The 22,070-nt window shown below is 42.5% G+C and overlaps 1 protein-coding gene across 4 annotated transcripts in view; it reads left to right on the top strand.

Moving 5' to 3' along the window:
- The window catches only part of arhgef10la (Rho guanine nucleotide exchange factor (GEF) 10-like a), a 177,042-nt gene that overhangs the window by 151,228 nt on the left and 3,744 nt on the right, over positions 1 to 22,070 (top strand). For all 4 annotated transcript variants that reach the window (XM_084061414.1, XM_084061413.1, XM_084061416.1 and 1 more), the window contains 3 exons: positions 2,067 to 2,209; positions 16,329 to 16,500; positions 21,359 to 21,481. In XM_084061414.1, the coding sequence (XP_083917540.1) occupies positions 2,067 to 2,209; positions 16,329 to 16,500; positions 21,359 to 21,481 (438 nt within the window). The remainder of the gene's footprint in view (positions 1 to 2,066; positions 2,210 to 16,328; positions 16,501 to 21,358; positions 21,482 to 22,070) is intronic.

Below are 22,070 nucleotides of genomic sequence, written 5' to 3' on the forward strand. Positions count from 1 at the left end.
ACCCGCTATGGATATGAAAATAGAGCTTCACCGTACATGTGTATTCAGGCGACATGAAGCTGGGGGTGTGCCTTCCAAGTCTTCACAGTCTTCGCAGCCAGCGGGAGTACAATAGCTCACCAGGTGCCTCTCACCTGGCATCAGTGTGTCAATGTGCCAGCCTACCTCCTGCACCCCTCCACCTTCACCCAAGCAGGGAGGATGATTAATTACACCAGGCTGCTGCATGCCGATTAAATATTACTATTCATGCTATGTATATATACGTATATTAATAAAAAGGACAGGGAGAAAAGCTCCAGAGGGGGCTTGGCGAATATTTGCACTAGCCTGTACAGCTGTTAAAGATTTATGCCCTTGAATAGCACACGGCACTGTCTGAAAATAAGACTGCAGGAAAAAGTAATGCCAAAGCTTCAACTAAGACTGAATATGCAACACATTGTTCTTTGAAAAAGGTGCTTCACTACCTCTGTTCGCACAGACGTGCCCTGAAGCCTGAAGTATACCTTGTCGAATGACGGTATCATTTGCTCAAAATAGGTGATCTACAAGCTCAACGTGTCGTGTGGTTGACGTGAGGGCTAGAGGTTCACTTGGAAAGAGGGAGAATTTTGAAAAGGTGTAAAAGTGACATTTAGCAACACGCCAAGCAATTAACCTGTGGAAGTCGGAAGGCATTGTAAAAGCCATTCTGCTATGAAAGGCAGAAATAAACAACTCAAAATGTTAATTAAATGGCTGGATGCACATCCTTCTCTAATTTTGCTTCATTAACGCAACTGCAAAACGAAATGCTTATATAATTCACTTCATAATGTGACTCCAATGGTAGCTGCAACGTGTGCCCCATGATTAAAGCTCAAAGGAAAAAGGTCTGCCTCATTTTCACACTGAAGTAAAGAGAGAGAAAAAAAGAAATGAACTGGCGATAAAGAAACTGGAAAGCGGATTAAAAAACGTGCCACAGACTTATTAGCATGTGGGTGGCAAGAGGTGCATTATTGTGCAAAGCACAGTGGGCCGTTTCAAGGAGAAGTCCAGACTGTTCAATCTAGCAGAGGTTCAAAATCTCTGGTGTGTGTGTGAACGTGAGTGTGTGTGTTTGAGCAAGAGAGAGAAAAAAAGAGAAAGCAATTGTTCTCTGTGGGTCTTTTTCTTTTTTAAGATTAAGAGAGGAGGGACAGGCGAGACAAGAAAGGGGGTCAGATGCAAACCTGGGTCCTCGCTCTCACAGGGAGAATAATGGTCTGTGCAATAACTGACTGACTGAGGCACCCCTCTGTGCGTCTTTTTAACATTACTTTCATAATGGCACAAAACACTGTAGGGCTGCTCTTCAATCAAAGCAAACTACTGGGGTAACCCTGTAATAGTCTAAATCAGTGGTTCTCAAAAGTGGGGTCCAGGGACCCTCAGGGGTCCTTGAGGGGGTTCCAAACTGCAAATGTAACTCTCAGAGTCATGGGGGTCTTTGAAATTAAAACGTTTAAGAAACATTGGTCTACTCTAAATCATGGCATATATTTAGCTTGTTCACCACTTAGTCCAGTAGCATTTTGCCCTGATGTCACTTCCCTGGAATTTGTCTTAAGCCCTACTTTGTTGTATGGGAAATAGCGACAATCTATGAGCACGGAACGCTATTTTCACTATATATATGTTTTTCTTTTAATTTAGAAATGTTTTTTTTTGGCAATATTTCTTTTTACACTTTCCATCTATAACAACATACCGTAATTTCCGGACTATAAAGCGCACCTGAATATAAGCCGCACCAGCCAAATTTAGGGAAAAAAACAAATGTGTACATATACAAGCTGCGCTGGACTATAAACCGCAAGTGTAAAATCCATAGATTTAGAAGGTCCCCTAGTGGCCATTAGCTGTAAAAATCCATAGATTAGCCGTACCGTTGTATAGGCCGCAGGGTTCAAAGCATGGGAAAAAAGTAGCGGCTTATAGTCCGGAAATTACGGTACTCAAAAAAATAAGGATGCCAGGTTGAAAGGTAGTTAAAGTTGAGGTTGCTTATTCTTTGCTTACTTTTTTTCCTCTCCCATCAGGTGATCTGTGGGACCCAGATTCCTGCAGATGTGTGACCGTGGGCTCAGAACCAGTACGGACCCTGCTGGTGCTGGAGGACTCTGTATGGGCCAGCTGTGGAAACTGTGTCATTGTAATTGACGGCTCCAGCCTCACCACGCAGGTGAGACATCCAATTAAGCCATTGTGTTAACCCATTCAATCCGGGAACACATACTGTGATTCTTTTGCTATAAACATTATTCTATACTTTGGGCTATCAAAAAATAGCAGATCTACAAGCTCGTAGCGTGGCACCGAGTCCCATTTTTGCAAATCTTTTAATATATATGTTTTTTGAAGCAAATATTTTACTCAAATCTTTGCTTCTGGGGATTCTACAAATGTCTTCTAAATTCTAACAGTTAAAAAAAAAAAAACGCATGTTGCTATAATATCAGTGGTTCTCAAACTTAGAAAGTACCCCCAAAATGATATTTATTTTTGCCGCCCCCATCTCCAGGGACCCCCAGATCAAAGATTTTAGTTATGTATAGTAATGTGTATATATACTGTATATATTCAAAGATTTGCAGACACCCCCCCCCCCCCCAAAAAAAAAATAGTAGATCTACTAGCTCATAGCGCGGCATTCTGTGCCATGAAAACGACTTTAAAAAAACTTTGGTCTTACTATGTTTAAGGAGAAGCTCATCCTCTAGGGCTGCTGCTGGTAGGACTTTATGCAGGGCCCTATTTTTGTGATAAGTTGAAGCGGCACAAAGCTCAGTCAACAGCGGGGCTTAAGGGCCCTGATGATAGACTGGTATTTTGAGGACACAAGATTGGTTGGATTAGGCTAAATATATTGTCAGTGGGTGTGTTGCAGTTTGGTTCAATCATGGCCAAATGACAGCTTTTCGTCACCTTTTAGAGCAGTGTACTGTGTGCTCAGTGCAACGGAGTACTGACAATTCCCACAGTGTCATGGAATAACAGCCTCAGAACCATAGAAAAACTGATGTCTTTGTGCAGGAGGTGCACAGTTGTCAACATCAAATCTACAGTACCTCAAACAGACCGCCCGGAGCAGATGATGTAAAATGATCTTGGGAGTAACGAACAAATTCAGTTAATACATCTGGCACTGCACCTATGAGAATCATTTCTCAGTGAATGGATCAATGATGTCGAGCGACAAGCCAAACAGAACCTGGCAGTCTGTGTTATAATCTGTAGTTGACCAATCGGTAAGCCTTTTAGGGAGGAGAGACCTATATGGAGAGATATGCCTTTCCTTATTCCCTGCCATTCCACAGCCATTTTGTTGGATACAAGGTTCATATAAAATCAAGACTGGGTCCAATAATGGTATGGCTTCATGTGGATCTCGGACTTTAGGAGGCCATTCTGCAGTCTGTGACAGTAGTTCTCAAACTTGTTTTCTGTCAAGCTCCCCCAAATTGATATGTATTTGACTGCGGACCACCCCCCCCAATGAATGTTTTGTGCTAGGGACACCCCAAAGAGAAGATTTGTGTTAAAAAATGCTTAGTATTCAAAATTTTCCAAACCTTTTTGAGATTTTTCAAAGATTTTCAAAGATTGCAGATCTACAAGCTCGCAGCGCGCCACCATTCACTTCCTTATACTGTAGACTGCTCTGAATGAGGCTAGCCAATTATGTCATCTGTGCCCAAAAGTTTGAGAATCTGAGCCTGACTTCATTTATCAAGGAAAAGTTTATATTAAAAAGGTATTGAACATATCTGAACAAAAGGCACAGATGGATCCAGCAGTTTGTGAAATTTCCCTCCAGACGTACACACAGATGGACACACACACACACACACCCTCTTCTATAAGAGTCTTACAGATGTCTCTTTCTGAGCAACAATGTACAAACAGACAAGCATAACATAAAGCAGGTTTGTGAACAATAAACATAATATACGTAGACCCCACATTGGCCACTGGAACGTGCGTAAACATTGCCATCATATTGGTCCGGGCAACTTGCAAGAACTGTGCACTCGAAGAAATATGCCTGAGTCGTATTTAGTACCTGGAGACTAAAGCTTTTAGTTTTATAACCGTTAAGTACTATGTAAGATAAGGTATTTTGGTATGAAATACACATTTTTCATTGAATCTAGTGTCCTGTATCATAACATACCAAACAGCTTTAAAAATGGTTTTAATTGTGGAGAGACCTCCTGCTTCAATAGACATACATGCATTAGGAGGCGCAGCTTGACTGGAACAATATGGCGGTAGCATTTATGCATCATCGCTCCAATGAACAGCAGTGGCCAATGTGGTATCTATAATGTTTCTATACTGTGTCTATGAATCAAACGAAGCTATGGGGAAATTAACTGGAACATTAAACAGATATGTCACCTTCGGGAAACCTGGGGCTGGCTACTGTTTTATTTATTTATTTTCATGCATTTTTTAAGGTAAAATAATTACACCCTCGTCTTCCGGAAATTATCCTATAGGCATTATCAGAGTCAGGTTTCTATTTTTTGTTCAATTTGTTTGTAGATGTTCCACTGCACTCTCAGTGTCTCTCAGAAAAGTCATGCCAGAATGAAATCAGACAGCCTTCCAGACAAAATGTTTTGTCGTATGGCATAATTAAACAGCATTTTTTTGCTCATGCTCAAAGGATTAAATTCACAGAGGGCAGACAGGCGTTCCTCTTGTCGTCTCTGGCTGTGGTTGACATTAAGTAATGTCCTCTGATACCAACCAATCTGTCAAGGTTAATAGTAATAACATATTTGAATGCTGGACTTGTAGCCATTACCCTTTAGTTATTGCTCCCAGGTGTGAGTCTGTAGAGCTCTATGAATAAGAAGTAGGAAAGCTGTGAGAAAAAGTACATGGTCATCTGCAAAGTCTTCCTGCATACTGTAAATTAAGCTTTATAAAAATGAAAATGATGTGTAATAACCAAAAGACCAAGCTGAACACTAACAAATAACACAATCCATCTCACTGTGTACATCATAATGTACAATAATCTTCTCTAAAAATACACAATCGATTTTCTATCCCATGAAATGTACATACACAGTACAGTAGCCTATCTACTGGGTCAAATTAATTAATCTCGGAAGGCTTTAAGATTTCCTGCTGTTGCCTCCTTCCCCTGCAGAGATACTCTACTTGAGTAAGAGTAGGTTTACATACTGTACTTGAAATTCATTTCACAGAGTAGTTCCTTTCATACCTCAGATTTAAAATATATGCCTGTCCATGAAAGCAATAGAATGAAAACTGTAGAAAATTTCACACAAACAACAAAAAGGAAAAGGAAAAAAACAATACTGAATTGACCTGAATATAAGGCAACCCTGATTATAGGGTTTAAAATTAACACTGGGGAATTTACAGTGTAAACAGATCTTGGCTAATAACGCATAGACATACAGCTTCTGACTGCTTCACTGACTGCCTCAAGACCTTGAAGATCAAGAGTGACTTAAACAAGGGAGATGTCTTACCTCGTTCCTTTGCCTCTGTGTTCTCTAGAGGCAGGAGCTTAACCAGCTGAGTGGCCACGCAGTGCAGGCACAGTTCTGGTTCACTGTCTATCCCACAGAGCTTAACAGGTCAGCATCTCACTGCTTCCTTGCTAACCTTGTCTCCGGCGCTAATATGGACTCGTGGGGGCTGACATCACAGGAACTACAGTGAATGCACAAGATCTCTATAGGAAGCTGTGCTTTGGCCGCTGGAGTGAGTTGTATGACTGGGAGTGAGGACAGAGTGGTTTCTATCACTCAACTGCAACCCAGTGCGTTTCATTGTCTGTAGTCAGGGGTGAAAGTGGCTTGAAGTTCTTGCCAGAACTATACCCCAACATCCATCTCCTCATATTATTTTTTCCTCATTCATGCATCCCTGAACATCAATTTCTTAATGCCTGGTATGGTGTAGAAATTACAAGCACATGATATCATGCATAGAAAACGGGTTTATTTAAATCAAATTGTGTGTGTAGAGTAGCCAACCATAGAATAATGTCTTAATGTTGAAACAAAACTTCAATATCAATATCAAAAATCTAACTCAACAGTTACTTGTATAACAAAATGAAATCAAATGGTACCACTAATTGTTAATCTTAACGCAAAACTTCAATATCAAACTACTTTTGTTTGAAATTAAATTAAACAGAAATTACAACTAAACAACATAAATTAAGAACATAAGGCAAAATGTCTCTTGCAATTTGCACATTAAAATTGAAGCTCTTCTGAAGATGATTTCAGTAAATAACATAAATTAACAAAAATAAGTCCAATGTCTCTTGCAATGTACATGTGCACATTAAAATGGAAGATCTTCTGAAGATAACTTTTCCCCATCAAAGCAAATAAATTAAAATATAAATAAGCACAAATTCAATGCAAAATGAGAACACTTAGTTTACTGTCATGCTTACTGTATATGTTTACCCTTAATTGGTGCTGGTTTTGTAATGGAAGTAGAACACTTAAAACATTTCCCACAGAGGCCTAAAGTAGTTATCCTCTTCTGCGTGACGGCGAGACATTATTATTTAAATTGCATTCTTCAACAAAAGTTACCGTATTAATTTCCATTTATTTTCGTGTGATTTGAACCAATCAGAACTAACTATCCCGAGCCAACCAGAAACCTTTTTTGAAAGTTGGTGGAATTTAATTTGTTGTAGAGCCCGCCTACTCTATCCGGTAATTTACACACACACAAAGGCACGGACAAAGGCCGTTTCCGTATTCGCTCTATACCGAATCTCCACCCTGCAAAGTGAATTGATACCAGTCTAGTCTGGTTTGTTAAGCACGCATGCGCACATTGACGCGACTCGCGCGGGTGGGCAAAACTTCTGTCCGTGGAATAAATAAACACTGAAAACGGATTACGCTTACACAAACACACTGGAACAATTCAGAAGCACTTTATTGGAAAACTAATAACACGTGTGTATGTTAATCTGACATTAGTAGATTATGTTTTCTTCTTGGACATGCGTTTGTGGCAGGTTATTGTCTCCGCCAGGCTGTAAGGCATGGCGAGAGAGTATGTTTTGCACCCTGTCCGTCCTTCCGTCCGTCCGTCTGTGAGCTAATCTCCGGCACCGTTGGCTTGATCGCAGCGAAACTGTGCACACACACTCCCTGGATGCCAATTCAGAACCTCTGGCCCAAATGTTTCACATGGGCCTGTTATAGCGCCACATTAAATAAAGTAATAGCCAGCACTCCAAAGTCCTTCTGGTACTTTTAATAAGCCAGGATGCCGCTTTTTGCAAAACTCATTTTTTGACACGCAAATCGGTACACAGTATCTCTATAGTCATTACACAAAACTGGTCTTTCAGATTTTTCATATTACATCCTGATTGGCTAAAAATGGCTTCCAAGGTTTGCAGGAGTAGTCCGTTTTGAACACAATGCCTCAAATCATGAACACAGTGTGCAATTTCCGTGACATTTTGCACGCACATTCCCACTAGGCAGAGGAAGAAATGCCACTTGAAATGTTTTGAATCAGCCTAATGGTGGCGCTATTTAATTTTTAGTTTTACCTATAACTGCACTGATCTGTGTAAAACTTTTATAGCGTCACCAGAAGTCCGACTTATATGAAACATTTTTTAATATTACTCCTTCAGATTTTATCAAAATTTCACGCAAATTGGTAGACATGATCTCTATAGTCATGCAATCAAGACGGATCTGTTTGATTTTTCATATTCCATCCTGATTGGCTAAGATTGGACGCAGTGTACGATTGGGGTGAAACTTTTGCGTGCGGTGCACATGCGGTGCACATTTGTACTACGTTGAGGAACAAATGCCACCCTTTCAATATTGCCCTATTATAGCGCCACCAGGAGGCCGACTTATATTTGAAAAAATATATATTACTCCTTAAGATTTTATACAAACATCATGCAAATCGGTACACATGATCTCTTTAGTCAAGTGATCAAAACGAATCCGTCCGAGCACTTTTTCTAGTTTAATATGGGATTTTGACAGCTGCCGTCCCCTCATTCTTACCGGAACGCCGTTCCGGCACTGAATCTTTTAGCGAAATGGCGTTCCGGCCCACTTTCACCAAGTACCCCAGAGAGTGCACGCAGCACATCACACGACAACTTTATACAATCTCAAGTAAAACGGCTGCGCACCTCAGTTTTTAACATCTGAAGTAAACTTTTTAAATCACCCAAAGGGACCAAGTGCTCCAGTTTAATATCTTTCTGGAGCTGATTCCAAGACCATGACCGTAACAACTAAAAGCCATCTTTCCACTCAAACAGAGAGCGTCTCCTTTCAAACCCCAATGGTTCTAATCAGCCCCCCGCCCACAGGAGTAGCCCAATTCTCTCACAACTTGCTACAAAAATCCCTCATGAAAAACTATATAATCTCCTACATTTCATTTTCCACCTTCACATGTGTCTCCTTCTCTAATAATCAAAAAGTGCTATATATTTCATCTCGCAATCTACTTCCGGATGGTTCGTTTTGCACCTTCTCTTGCCACATCGGTCACGGGAAAGAAATAAGCACTGCCGTGGTCAATAGACCCCTTAACAGACGACGTCATACTGGCTGCGTGCAGCCAGTATGCGCGCAACGAAACCCATTATATCAGGTCTCGTTAGGACGCGTCTCACTAGCCAACACACACAAGAGGGGGTTGGGGTGTGCTGAAACCAGTGCACCCCGAAACAGGTTGGGAATTGATTGCGTGAAACAATCACCTGTGCGTCCAGGCTCAATGTTAGTAAACAAATAATTGGTCTATGGAAACGACGAGCCCAAAAGTGCACCCAAATAAGCCCACAATCGCTTATACAAACAGTCAGACCTGGCAACGCAGCCTACGCCAATCATGCGTGAGAGATCTACAAGCTATGGGGCAGAGACGCCACCGTATCTTAGCAACAACTACAGCGCTCACTCTCATTGGTCGTGTCACGCTAAGAGCAGTCTCCAGACAATGGCATCTCAGAGAGCTTGCTGTAGTGTAGTGTTTATATATCTATGGCTGTAGCCATCACAGTCTAGCCTGGGTGCCAGCCTGCTTCGCTGCGTTCGGCGGACTTTTTTTCTCTCTAAAAAATCCGCCGAACGTAGCGAAGCAGGCTGGCACCCAGGCTAATCACAGTCAGTCGCAGCGACGACGGACAGGGCGCTGTGATAGCTGCCATGTCGCTAACGCTAACGTCGTTGTCATGCCTGCAGCGGCTGTGCAATCACTTTGTCAACAATGCACGTTCGTGTGGTGAATGTCAATATTGCTGCTCAGTTAGTCCATTGTAGATGGTGTATGTTTGTGTGTGTCTTCTGGAGAACTATGTAGCTCCACAGCAACTTCAGTAACTAACGTAATGGCAGGACCGCCCCGTGCTACGCATGTTAGGCTGCATTATGGTCATGTAGTAAATTCAGATAATTTCGCTCAGATTAGAGCAGTGCTTATCAACCCTTTCAGGCCGCCCCCCCCCAAATAAACGTAATTGATCTGGGGACCCCCCCATTTTGTTTGACTCCGTTCCACAAGTAAATATTGTGAAAATAGCATATCTACAAGCTCGCAACGCCTCACGTTGAGAGGCTTTGTAAGCTTGGAGATCGGCTATTTTCTACATGATTGCCTCTTTCTTAGATTATTTGACAATGTGGCCAATGTTTTTATAGTATAGTTTGTTGACTACTTTTGTTGCAGAAATGGTCATTTCCTTTACTTTCGTTTTTTAATTGTCTCCGCCAGGCCGAAAGGCATGGTGCAAGACTATGTTTCACCCCCTGTCCATCCGTCTGTGATAGCTAATCTCTCACATCGTTGACTTGATCGCAGCGAAACTGTGCACACACACTCCCTCGATGCCAATTCAGAACCTCTGCCCTATTTCTTTCACATGGCCCTGTTACAGTGCCACCAGGAGGCCGCTTTTTGCTAAACACATTTTCTCACAGTACTCCTACATATTTTGCCCAAACATCACGCAAATCGGTACACAGTATCTCCACAGTCATTAAAAAAAACGGCTCTTTCAGAGTTTTCATATTCCATCCTGATTGGCTAAAATGGCTTCCAAAGTCTGCAGGACTGCTCCGTTTGGACCAAAATGCCTCACATTATGAACACAGCATGCACTTTCCGTGCAACTTTACACCCACATTCCCACTATGCCGAGGAAGAAATTCCACTTCTTCTCTCTAATCAGCCTCATGGTGGCGCTATAACAGCCCGATGTGGAGAGTCAGTGAGAGCTGGATAAACGAGGTAAAATGTGTCAAAAGGAGTCTGTACGGCTGTCGATAAATGAACACATGACGTCGGTGGGAGAGGAGATATTGTGTCTTTTGGACAAACAGCAGCGTGGTGCTGATGTTTGTTGTGTGAAGCAGCTTAATGTCACAGTGTTTGTGTTGGAGCGCCTCAGTGCGGCTGCAGAGTTCATGTGCAACCTCTTCCAGAGAGAGATAGAGACACTAGAAACTCTGCTGGAGAAAAAAAAAAAAACACTGCTGGGCATTGACTTTCATATGGACATTGATCTACACACAGCAGGTATATCTGCTACACACACAACATCAAACTACACACTACAGGTATGATGCAGCGTTTGCATTCCAGCCAGCATGCCAGCGTACTTCCCATATGGTTTCAAGGTGGGCTAAACCATATGGACCCCATGTCAGCAATGTCAGCGGCATCCACTTCAGTCCCAACTGCGATGCCCATGCAGGCTATAAGTAGCTTCTACCTGGCCCTTAGGTGGGCCCCAACTAGCCATGTTTATGTGGGACCAAGGCGGGTCCTAACTGGGTTTGCCCATGCAGGCTTTAACTGGGTTCTACCTGGGCCCTAGGTGTACCCTAACCAACCAGAGTGCAGTGCCCATCGCGCCAATTGTTGTGACGTCAGGGCTCTCAATACTGCACATTGGTGGAGGAGGAGGGGCCGCAGGGCGACCGCACACATCGCTGAACCAATGGTAGCCCACGGATGTTTCCTCTGGGGATTTACAATCTGCCCCTCTATGCCACATACCATCCGCACTACAGGGTCTTCACTGACCGAGCCACGGCCCCACTGGCCCTCATGACGCTACGCCACTTATATGAGCTGCCAAGTGGCCGCGGGCGCTACGTGGGCGTGGCCGCGGGCTAGACGCGAGCCCCCGCGTAGCGGGGGCGAGCTTCTAGTCTTCTCAAATTCTGTGGTTGAAGGAGGGACAGTAAAAAGTGTCAGGTTCGTATGCCGAGTTTGTATGTTGTAATTTACTGTAAATGTTCAATGCTGTGGCAGTGCAGTACCTAATAGTTTGTACTTTCTGTCTCAAGGTGGTAAGAGTTAGTCACTTGTAGTGATATTTATGCAAAGATTTTAGCTCAGGCAGTGACTCCCATGTTCCAAGATGTCGTGTACGAGAAAGATTAACAGTGGCAAACTTAACACAAGAACATTCTAAGCGATAACACAACACAAAATCCACAACGTATTACAACACTGATGTGCACTCTCTTCTCGGGCTGACGCTATACTGTATCTTGATGCTATTTTATATGTTGAAAGCCAGATCACTATGCACTGTATCCTCTTCAACACTGGCACATTATGGCAGTGGTTCCCAAAGTGGGGTCCAGGGACCCCCAGGGGTCCTTGAGGGGGTTCCTAGGGATCCTTAGCAAAAGTAGTTTAACTGCTTGAACCATACTTTGGCTATTAAAAAATAACCGATCTACAAGGTCACAACTTGTTGCACCGCGACGCGTTGTGAGCTTGTAGATCTGCTATTTCCCCCCAAAAAATAATCTTGAAAAAAAAAAGATAGATAGATACCGATCAGGCACCGCTTGAATGTATTACTGTGTTACATTTTTAGGCAAATAATAATACTATTGCACACACAGGCATGGCAGAGCGCAGTGTCGGAACGTACTGTACAGTATACGTTCCGTGGTCCATGATGCTGTTGATTCCAACTAGTTAACTACATTTAACAATATATTTAATTCTGCAATATCAACATTGCTAACAATTATTATGTTATTATACATTTTATGATTTCATTTTATATCTTTTACATTAATATAGTTATTATAACTGGTTGGACGGTCTGTCTGTCTGTCTGTCTAACTGACTGGAAAAAAAGTGCTCTCATTGGCTGTAGCACATCCCTGCTCTCAGTGCTGATCGCTACACCGGGTGATTTTCAATCGCAGACATGTCCAGATATCAAACATGCCTGATATCTAGGAGCGCTCAGGGAGGCATGTGCAAACGCTGAGATCATGCTCGGCTCTCATTCTTTGAACCGTTCGCATACAGTGAGCAAAACCACAGGGAGCAAATCCTGATTTGCCTCCGACCTGGTGCTTTGTCGGTGACAAAGCCAAAAAAGTGGATAATCGGTGCTAAAATCTTGTAGTGTTATCCGACAGTAGCTATTCTTAGACTTATATTTCCCATTACTTCCTCATCCTCCCTTCTCTATGTTTGTCCACCTCTTTACCTTTTCTTGTCGGGGTTGAATTTGGAGTGGCCTCTGCAGGCTCAGTAATGTATAATTACCATTGTGTAGGGCATATACCTGTAGATGAAAAATATGTGGTGGAAGAATAAGAAATGTGATTATGTAGGAAGAAAAAAAAATTAAAGATAATAAATAAAAACGAAAGAATACAAAAAAAAGAAAGCACACCATGATTGCACTGCAATACTGTGTATCACAGCTTAAGCCCCTTCTGTCCACCCTTCCACCAAACCTTAACTAAGTGGGATGGCCGTATACACAGGAGGTTTCGATAAACTCCAACTGGCAAGCCTTGTTCCCTCTCCACCTTCCTATTATTTTGTCTCTCTTTCTCTCTCTCTCTCTCTGCTCTCCCTTATCACTCACTCCTTATCAATCCGCTCACTTCCCCTCTCCACGGGCTGCCACGAGTGTGGATGTGGATTTGCCATCCTCCCAAGGTACAGCGACACCTTGTCACCCGACGTAATGAAGGGCTAATGAGGTATTCAGGCCGGTTTTATCGCGTGTGCCTTCAGCCTGTTTGTGCTGTTGCCTCCGCGGCAGTGGAAGGATGCCACTGTTGGTCTTACATGGCAGTGCAGAGTGTAGAGGGCATATTACCACTGTCACGCTTCACTGCCTAGCTCATCTTCTGTCAGCAACACTGGATTCAGCCCACTAATACCAGGTTGTTGGTTTGCAGGGCAACAGTTATTGCCTTTACTCAGCCTGTATTTGACACTGCACAATGGGGTTGTCCCACATGTTTTGATTTCCATTTGATTTCCATTTGATACATTTTTTTCAGTCAAGGCATTTCTAGCTAATTGAATTTTGGATGAAAGTGTTGTCATTTCATTCATAATGGTGCATTCACACGGGCAGATTAAAAGACACATGCTACCATTCATTTTCAATGGAAACCAGCGACATGAAGATACAAAGATACATCCGACGTTTGTAGCTGTAGCTCTAGCGACAAAGATACAAAGATACATCCGAAGTTTGTAGCTCTAGCGACAAAGATACAAAGATACAAATTCAAGTTGAGCTGGGTTCAACTTCCAGATACAAAGATACAAAGCTACAACTGTAGCTCTGATGTCCGCACGTTTGATGACGTCAGCGACCGCGTTGAGCAACAAAGATGCAAAGCGACACAGCAACAAAGATGCAGTGTATTTTTGTGGCTTTGTATCTTTTAATCTGCCCGTGTGAACGTACCATTAGAAATCAGTCAATACATGTAGTTTTGGTGCTTTTAGAGATGCCATTTCTGCCATTTCATTGTACGTCCATGCAAGGTTATACTAAAACAAGAGTCTTTTCAATCAGTCACCCTGAGCTATTAATTTCCCTTCATTCAAATAGTGGCGACTATAATGAGACTCTGTACAAAGGTATATGAAAGCATCAGCGTTTTGTGCAATTAATCAAACAAACAATTGTCTAATATGTTTCCTGTCACGGGCATTTGCACTCATAGTGATTTAATTATTTCAAATGGAGACCAATTCGGAGAGAACATTGTATGCTGTGTCAGTATCCCAGAAGGCCCTCCAGGTGTCTTAAAACATATGGGAGGCAAGATGGTATGTACAGTTACAGAATGTAAGCCTACACTTAAATGAATGTTCCTTGCAAAATGACCACACAAGCACTATGCTAAGTGTGTGGCATGCAATATAGCAACCGGGTTTACTCTCTAAACTGCTCAACTTATTTGAATCATGGTGTGGTTAAACACTACTGGAGGTAGCATTAAATGCTAAGGTGCATTTAATGCTGCTCAAGGTAGCATTTAACTCTTTTTGGATTGGTGCACAAAATAAGAAGATGCAGTACACATCTTTTCCCAGGCGAAGCAGGCACAGACTGCTGTGAGGAGTCCATTAATCCATTAAGACCGGGAACGCATCTGTATCATTTTAAGATTTCTTTGGCTATTAAAAAATAGCAAGATATACAAGCTCATACCACGGCGAGTGCCGCACTATGAGCTTGTAGATCTGCTAATTTTCTTTTAATCGTAGATTTTTTTGGCAAATCTTTGAATACATGTATTTTTTAAAGTGAACATTTGTAACTCAAATCTTTGCTTTTGGGGTCCCTGGAACAAAATATTTTGAGATGGGGGGGCCGCGGCCAAATATATATAATTTTGGGGGTCCTTGACAGGTTGGAGCACCACTGACATACCGTTAGGATTTAGAAAACATTTTTAGATATGTATTTGGCTGCGGACCCCCATCTCTAAATGTTTTTGTTCCAGGGACCCCCCCAGAAGCAAAGATTTGAGTTACAAATGTTGGCTTTAAAAATATATATATTCAAAGATTTGCACAAATTTCAAGATTTTTCAAAAATAGCAGATCTACAAGCTTGTATAACTGCTATTTTTGAATAGCCAAAGAAATCGAAAATGATGCGTTCCCGGATTGAATGGGTTAAAAGAGAAAACACATCAAAGGCTTCTCTTCTCTTTTCCCCAATTTCAAACAAAGTAGGACCCACTGGCAAGGGCATACTAACAGGTGGTAATCCCCCCTTGCAAGTGCACAAGAGAGTGCAGGGTGCATTACCATCTCCCCTCAACACGCTCCAGCTGACTAATCACCCTACCCTCCCAGCTTGTGCGTTGACAATGATAGGAGCTCCGAGACAATTCCTGTAGCAACCCCTGTCATGTTTAGGACCTCAGGGGTGGCATGTGTAGCCATGATAAGGCTCATTTAACTCTTTTTTTCTCCCCAGCAACTCATTAAGAATTTGTGCCTGGAACTGCTGGATCTCCATTGTAGTCTTGAAAAAGAAGGAGGTCAGGGAAGTGATGCAAAATAGTGTCCTATGTTTCAGTGGAACTATTAATTACAGACTTGAGAGGCATTAGTTAGAGAGTTTCTTAAAGCAACATTAAGGCAATAGCTGTGTCTAAGCTTCCTACTGTGAATTGACCATAATTAGAACGACTTAAAGTCTTGTAGTGTAGTGATCTTACAGTATACTGTAGTATTATTCATAATGAGATATATTTTATTTATATATGACTGCCAATGCAGCAGTGCCAATGAATGCCAATGGGGCGTGTGGGAATCAGAAGGTTCTAGTTTGATCCTTGGCTTAGTGTCGAAGTGTCCTTGAGCAATACACTTAACTGCCTTGCACGGTTTCCTCCCGTGTGAATTTCTGCTTGAATGGTTGAATGTAATGCACATTGTAAAGTGCTTTGGATAAAGGCACTATATAAATGCACCATTTACCTTACCAGGTAAGCGTGCGTGCGTGCGTGCGTGCGTGCGTGCGCGTGTGCGTGTGTGTGTGCAGACATATTATTTATTTCACCACATTAGGTTCAAATGATCTTGTGACGTGACTCATTTGACAATGATCATCAAACAGGGTTTTGATTCTCCATACCGTTTGCCTGTAAATGGCTTCATAAATTGGTGGGCAGTACCTATTCCTTACAAAAAATATCAATATCATATCATGAACCCCACATACAATCAACCACAAATTAGAATCGCATCTTGAGGGGCCTCTATAGAGTGCTCCTCCAAAAGCGCTCAACTCAAAAGAGCTTTTATCGTTTCATTCATTCATTCATGAGATTCCTTATTGAGACAACCTTTTTTTTTTGTTTTCTTATCCATATCCTATGGGTTCCATGGTTATTGTGTTGCTTTCACTGCCTTGCTGTCCCTGTTATAACCATGTCAACATCTCTGTCCTTCTTCCAAACCCCTTTACTTCATGCCAGAGGTTTGAGGTGCACCCCGACCCCATGGTGAGCGTAGCCCACATGGTTCGAGCTGGCGGAGGGGTGTGGATGGCGTTTTCTGAGGGCTCTTCCATCCGTCTCTTCCACACCGAAACACTGGAGCATCTACAGGAAATCAACATTTCCACACGCTCAACACTACTGAACCCAGGTACTGTAGCGTATGGTCAAGTGTTTGAGGTCAAGTTCTGCCCTGCAATCCACCCATTACGGCACATTGTACATAATGCTGTAGACTAGAGCAGCACACCTACTGTATGTATGTATCAGTTCTTCCTCCCTGTAAATTCATGTTGGTATTTATGAAAGACCAGAGAGGTCTGTTGCCATCAAGCATTGCATCAAATAAGTTGTAGTTGCATAACAAAATAATTCATTTTTAAGTACAGACACATAATGAGTCTGATAAAAAAGAATAGAGTCTGCACACTGTGTGCAGACTCTTTTCTTTTTTATGATGCTTTTGCTTGTCTTGCACCTGGGCCACGGATGTGCGTGCACTACCTTCTTCATACAGAATGAGTCTGACCCAGAACGTAAGCGGGGTTAAGCCATGACATCGTGTCACACGCCAAAAGTAGCCGATCTACAAGCTCACAATGCATCGCACTGTGATGCGTTGTTGTGAGCTTTTAGATCTGCTCCTTCCGATGGACAACACCGGCACGCAGCTACTGTAAGTCAAAATCAGGCCTTAGAATGAAAACATACAGCACACTGCAGTAAGCTTTTAGAGGTCTTAATAGCTGAAGAGAGGGCGCCAATTAAGTGACGATGTCGCCTCTCTTTCTCTGAATGGTATTCTGGTCTTGTCCAAGTTTCTCCTGCGGGGTGCAGTGCTCCTCCAGGGACTGACCTGAATAAGTATCAGTCTATCAGTCTCCAGACCACGCAAAGCCATAATAGAGCCATGGGGTTAGAGGGAGGAATTAATAAAAATGAAATAAAGTCACAGAGGAGCAGTAAAATACCAGAGTCAAAAGATTTTCATTGGGAGGGTTTCCATGGAAACACTCCTGTCTTTCCTTCAACGTCCCTGAAACAGAGGTATCGTGCTGTGTTTGCCCCTTCTGTCTCTGTGTCTAACTCTGTTTTCCTTCACCTAACACCTTTTCTCGCGTTCTCCTTCTCTTCAATCTTTTTTCTTTCTCTTTGTACCCCGCACCCCCCGCCCCGTCCCTGCCCCTCACCCTTTTCATCCTTTTCAAAATCTCCTCACCGTCACTTCACTTCTCACTGCAGTCCATTGAGTATGCTGGAGGTATCACATCACACCCTGTCTGCCTTCCTTCATGATAAAATGAAATATTTATCACCGAACTTGGGCATTTTTTCCTCTGTTTGTTCAGCGAGCTACGCCGAACAAATTGGATAAGTCTCTGTGGCCGAAGAAAGTCTATTTCTTGATTCAATGTCGCTTAGATTCAAACTTTCAGTGCATTTAAATCTGTTCAGTTGTGCTCATGTCTGTATTTATGCAATTGTATCCTCCTGCCGAATCAGTGCAGAGAGAGATTGATGAGTTTAGAACAACACTCAAAGCAATAGCAGCACTCAATCTAACACCTAAGTAATCTCTTGTGAGCATGAGCAAACAGCATAGAATGAAGACAGACATGTTTTAGAAAAACAAAAGTTTCTTTTTGGTCTCAGTATTCTTTAATTTGTTGTTTTTTTCAAAAAGGCACTTTGAGGTGACACAGCTCCTTTGGTCATGGCGTCTGGAGAATACAGGTGACCGCAGGTGTCATTTTTTCAACCTGTGCCTGCACCTCCCCTTGAAATATGTGGCCGATTTGAGAGAGGGTGGCAGCCTCGTGGCATGGCCCCAGGGGGAGATTCAGGCCTCAAAAAGAATGGGTTGCTGGGCTCCAAGAAAGAGTAGAGAGTATTTGATAACATTCTCATTGTTTAGCTATACAAGGGAAAAGTATCTCAACGGCATACAGTCCACAGGAAACACTTGATAGTTATTACATATCAGTGGGGTTTTATTCCCCCTTGGTTTTCTCCTTGACTTGTAATAGGACATGCATTAATAATATACTCCATAATCCTCTCCCTTTAATGTGATATATACACATAGGGAATTCTGGTTGCGGTAAACAAGAGAGAAGGGTCTGAGGTTCTGAAAAATGCTTGTGTCTCCTCTTACTAATGGCTTTAATAGTTCCCTCCTTAGGGTGAAAAGCAGTATTCCAAAATAAAGCCCTCTGTGACATTGCAGGAGGAAACATTTATCTTCAGAGACATCATCTTCTTTTTTCCCCACAATACCAACCCCCACTGTAACACCACTGTGTATTGTGGTGCATGTGCATGTTTGCGAAAAATTGGAGGTGGAAGATTTCTCGAGGTTAAGTTATACCCCTTCATCTCAAGTGTCTCCAACCCCCACAATTATGTTTCCTGAACATGACGCCTTGCGCCCACATCCTCTGATTTAACTTCAAGCTGATGCTTTAGAGCTTTTCAAAGCTTTTTGTCCCTTTTCTACACAGAGTATAAATAGACAATGGCTGGCAAATACATTTTCTTTAACTTTCTCTTCATTATAGTCCTGAACTTTGCTCTTATAGGCATTGGACAGGAGCAAGAACTCAGCCGCAGTATTACATTAAGGAGGTGTAGATGTCTGTCTCATCTCCACCATGTGGAGCAGGCACAGGTGCTCTCGACCAGTGAGGAGACAGCGTGTGCCACGGTTGGTCTTGGGCTAAACCCTTAACAACAACAAGAGGCGCTGGGCTGAAACAAGTCATGACTTCAAATACCTGGGCTCATGGGTCAACTCGACAGAGCAAGAACTTAAAGTTAGGAAAGCGCTTGCAACCGGCTTTGTCGAGCGTCTATACGAACACAATTGGCCCGTGTTCTGGGGAGGGAAGCCGGGGCGGGGAGGGTGATATTGGTCATTGCATGTACTCCTACGGGCTGGGGCGGCGCCTGTCAGCGGGGAGTGTTGGGCAGGAGGAGTAGGACGAAGGCTCTGTGTTCTCCTGGTGGGGGCTCCTCACTGGCAGGTGAGTCAGTAGGATACAACAGCAGTGACAACACAGGAATGTGTGTGGGGAGGTATTAATTGGCATAACAACTAAATTGGGCAGAAAACGGGGGTAAAAATTTATTGGCTACTCTAAAACATTTTTTTAAAGAAAGCGTTTGCATGGAGTACTCTGAATGGCATAGCCAGTGTGTGGAAGTCCAACCTCACCCGACATATCAAGCTCACCTTTTTCTCTGCAACGGTCCACACCTACAGTACCTACAAAATAATGTTGCAGGGGCGGAAAGTACTCGCGAGCTAGCCACATCAAGATGACTGGAGACGCCGCTGGAGGGCTTGTCCGAGGACGACCTAGATTGAGAGAGTGTCCTTTGCTAGAGGCCTCTAACCCTCTCTGCTCCCTCTGTCACTGACAACATGCACCTCAGCTATGGATCCATGTCCCCCTGCTGCTCTTCTCCCATGCTCTGCCTTGCCAGCCGTCAACTTGTGGATGCTTCATTCATGCACAAATCAAATGAATCAATTAAGGGAACTCTCAGAGTCACCCGTGCAACTAGCACGTTCTAATCTGAGCATGACACGGAACAGCCATGTAAATACATCTCTACATGTAAATGAGCATTATTTTTCTGCTGCGATCACATGACTGCTGGTGTAATTCAATTATGGTTGCCATGGATATTATTGTAAATGGTGCTACAGATAAGTAGGCCACAATGGGAGCCGAGGGCTCAGGGACCGCGAAGAGAATGCAAAAATAAACCCATAACAAACATTGTTTTTCGCCCTTTGTTAACTTGAAACAAAGGTTTTGCATCTGTAATGAGAATTTGCAATTAGCCTTTCCCCCTTCCCTTTAGACATGCAGTAGTAGAGAAACAGATCTATGCTGGACAACTTTGGAATGTTCTCATTAACTCTTGAATGATTGATAATAAATTAATCCCATTAACCCTGGCGTCCCTACTGTATGTTGGGCGTGTCATTATTTCAGAAAATTGTGACAGATCTTCAAGCTCACCATGCATCGCATTTGCTATTTTCACCACACAACACCATTATACCACAAAGAATAGAATATGGCTTATGGGGTTAAGGAACTAAGGTGAAGAAAATAGGAAAGCTGCTATAGGCTGTGTGACAAGAAAGTAATTGCATAGTCTCTAGTTGTACTCTAGAGGCTGGATATGGCTTAGTCTGTCACATTGGCAGAAAATTAAATGAACCTCAAGTACTAATATTGCTAAGTGGTATAATAAGTCAAACTGCTATGAATATCTATCCATCTATCTAGCTATCACTTGCTTTTGTGGCTAGAAGCTTTGGATCACAAATGCAGGGTTGCCTGCATCTTTAACCAGCAGCTTTCTGGAATTGACTGTTGTGGAAAACATTTGCCTCTGATTAGCAAACGCAAAGCTTTAGTTTAACATTGCCTCTGAGTGGTGAAGTTGACGAGTGACTCATGAGGGCTTGCATACCCATTCCAACAAAGTACTGTAGCTACAGACATAACTGAAGTACTGACAAAAGTAGGGATAGAAATTGGCACTGTACTGAAGAATTGAAGGGTAAAGGAAATGTTTATTCCCATGTCAGTAATGCAGAAATATGGTTATACACTGCAATGTGCATTTCATCACAGGAGGTTTCATACAATGGATGTAGACCTATTGATTTGTGAGTTCAAATGTAGACTACTGCTGTGTAATGTTTGTTCCTTTAATGATAAGAAGTCCATTTCCAGCTTAATGTATCCATGGTAGCTTTTTCCTTTCAAGTGGGGCACCAGCAAATGGGGAAATCCAATTTCTCCTAATCATTTAACTCTAAATCCCTGGGTTGTGTATGTTTCTTTCTTTTTTCTTTTTTTGTAAAGCTTGTTTTGTGCTGATTGGTGAATTGCAGCTTCACATACTAACCAGACATGTTTGATCAACCAAGAGACATTTACATAACTCTTACGTTGTGAGTGACCCAATGTATCATTTTATTGCAGGTCAAAAAAGCATGCGTGTTACCAGTCTCCTGATTTGCCGGGGGCTGTTATGGGTTGGTACTGCTCATGGCGTCATCATCACCCTCCCCGTTCCCAAACTGGAAGGCATCCCAAAAATAACAGGTATGGATCTGTTTTAGTTTTAGTCTAGCTTTAGTGGACTTAATATCATAAGATTTTAGTGATTTAGTGGACTAAAATGTATTTTGGCAGGCCTTGATGGCGTCGTAATGCCTGATTTTACACTTGGTTGCATGCTGAAAATAGCCGATCTACAAGCTCACAACGTGTCGCAGCGCGACGCGTTGTGAGCTTGTAGATCTGCTATTTTCAGAGCGCAACACCCGAGCGCAACCAAACATAAAATGACTTGTCTTTTAGTTCTACTGGATCTCTTCTCCACAAGTCACTCCCTAACATTTTGGTCTAGTTTTTATTTGTTGACGAAATTGTCAATATATTTAGTCTTACTTTCTATAGTCACCATAGCTTAGTTTTTCTTTAGTTTTCGTCAGTGAAAAAAGGTAGTCGACGAAGATTTTTCGTCATAGTTTTAGTCGACGAAATCAACACCGGTATACTATGGATACCGCATTTGGAGGACTGACGGTGATTGAATGGGTTCTTGAGAGGTCAAAATGAAAGCACTGAGGTTTTTCCATGATAGGAAATAACTCTGCACTGGACATTATTGAGGTCACGCGCTACATTG

This window comes from Gymnoscopelus microlampas (assembly GCF_963454915.1).
Source record: "Gymnoscopelus microlampas genome assembly, chromosome: 7".
In the NCBI taxonomy this organism is placed as follows: Eukaryota; Metazoa; Chordata; class Actinopteri; order Myctophiformes; family Myctophidae; genus Gymnoscopelus; species Gymnoscopelus microlampas.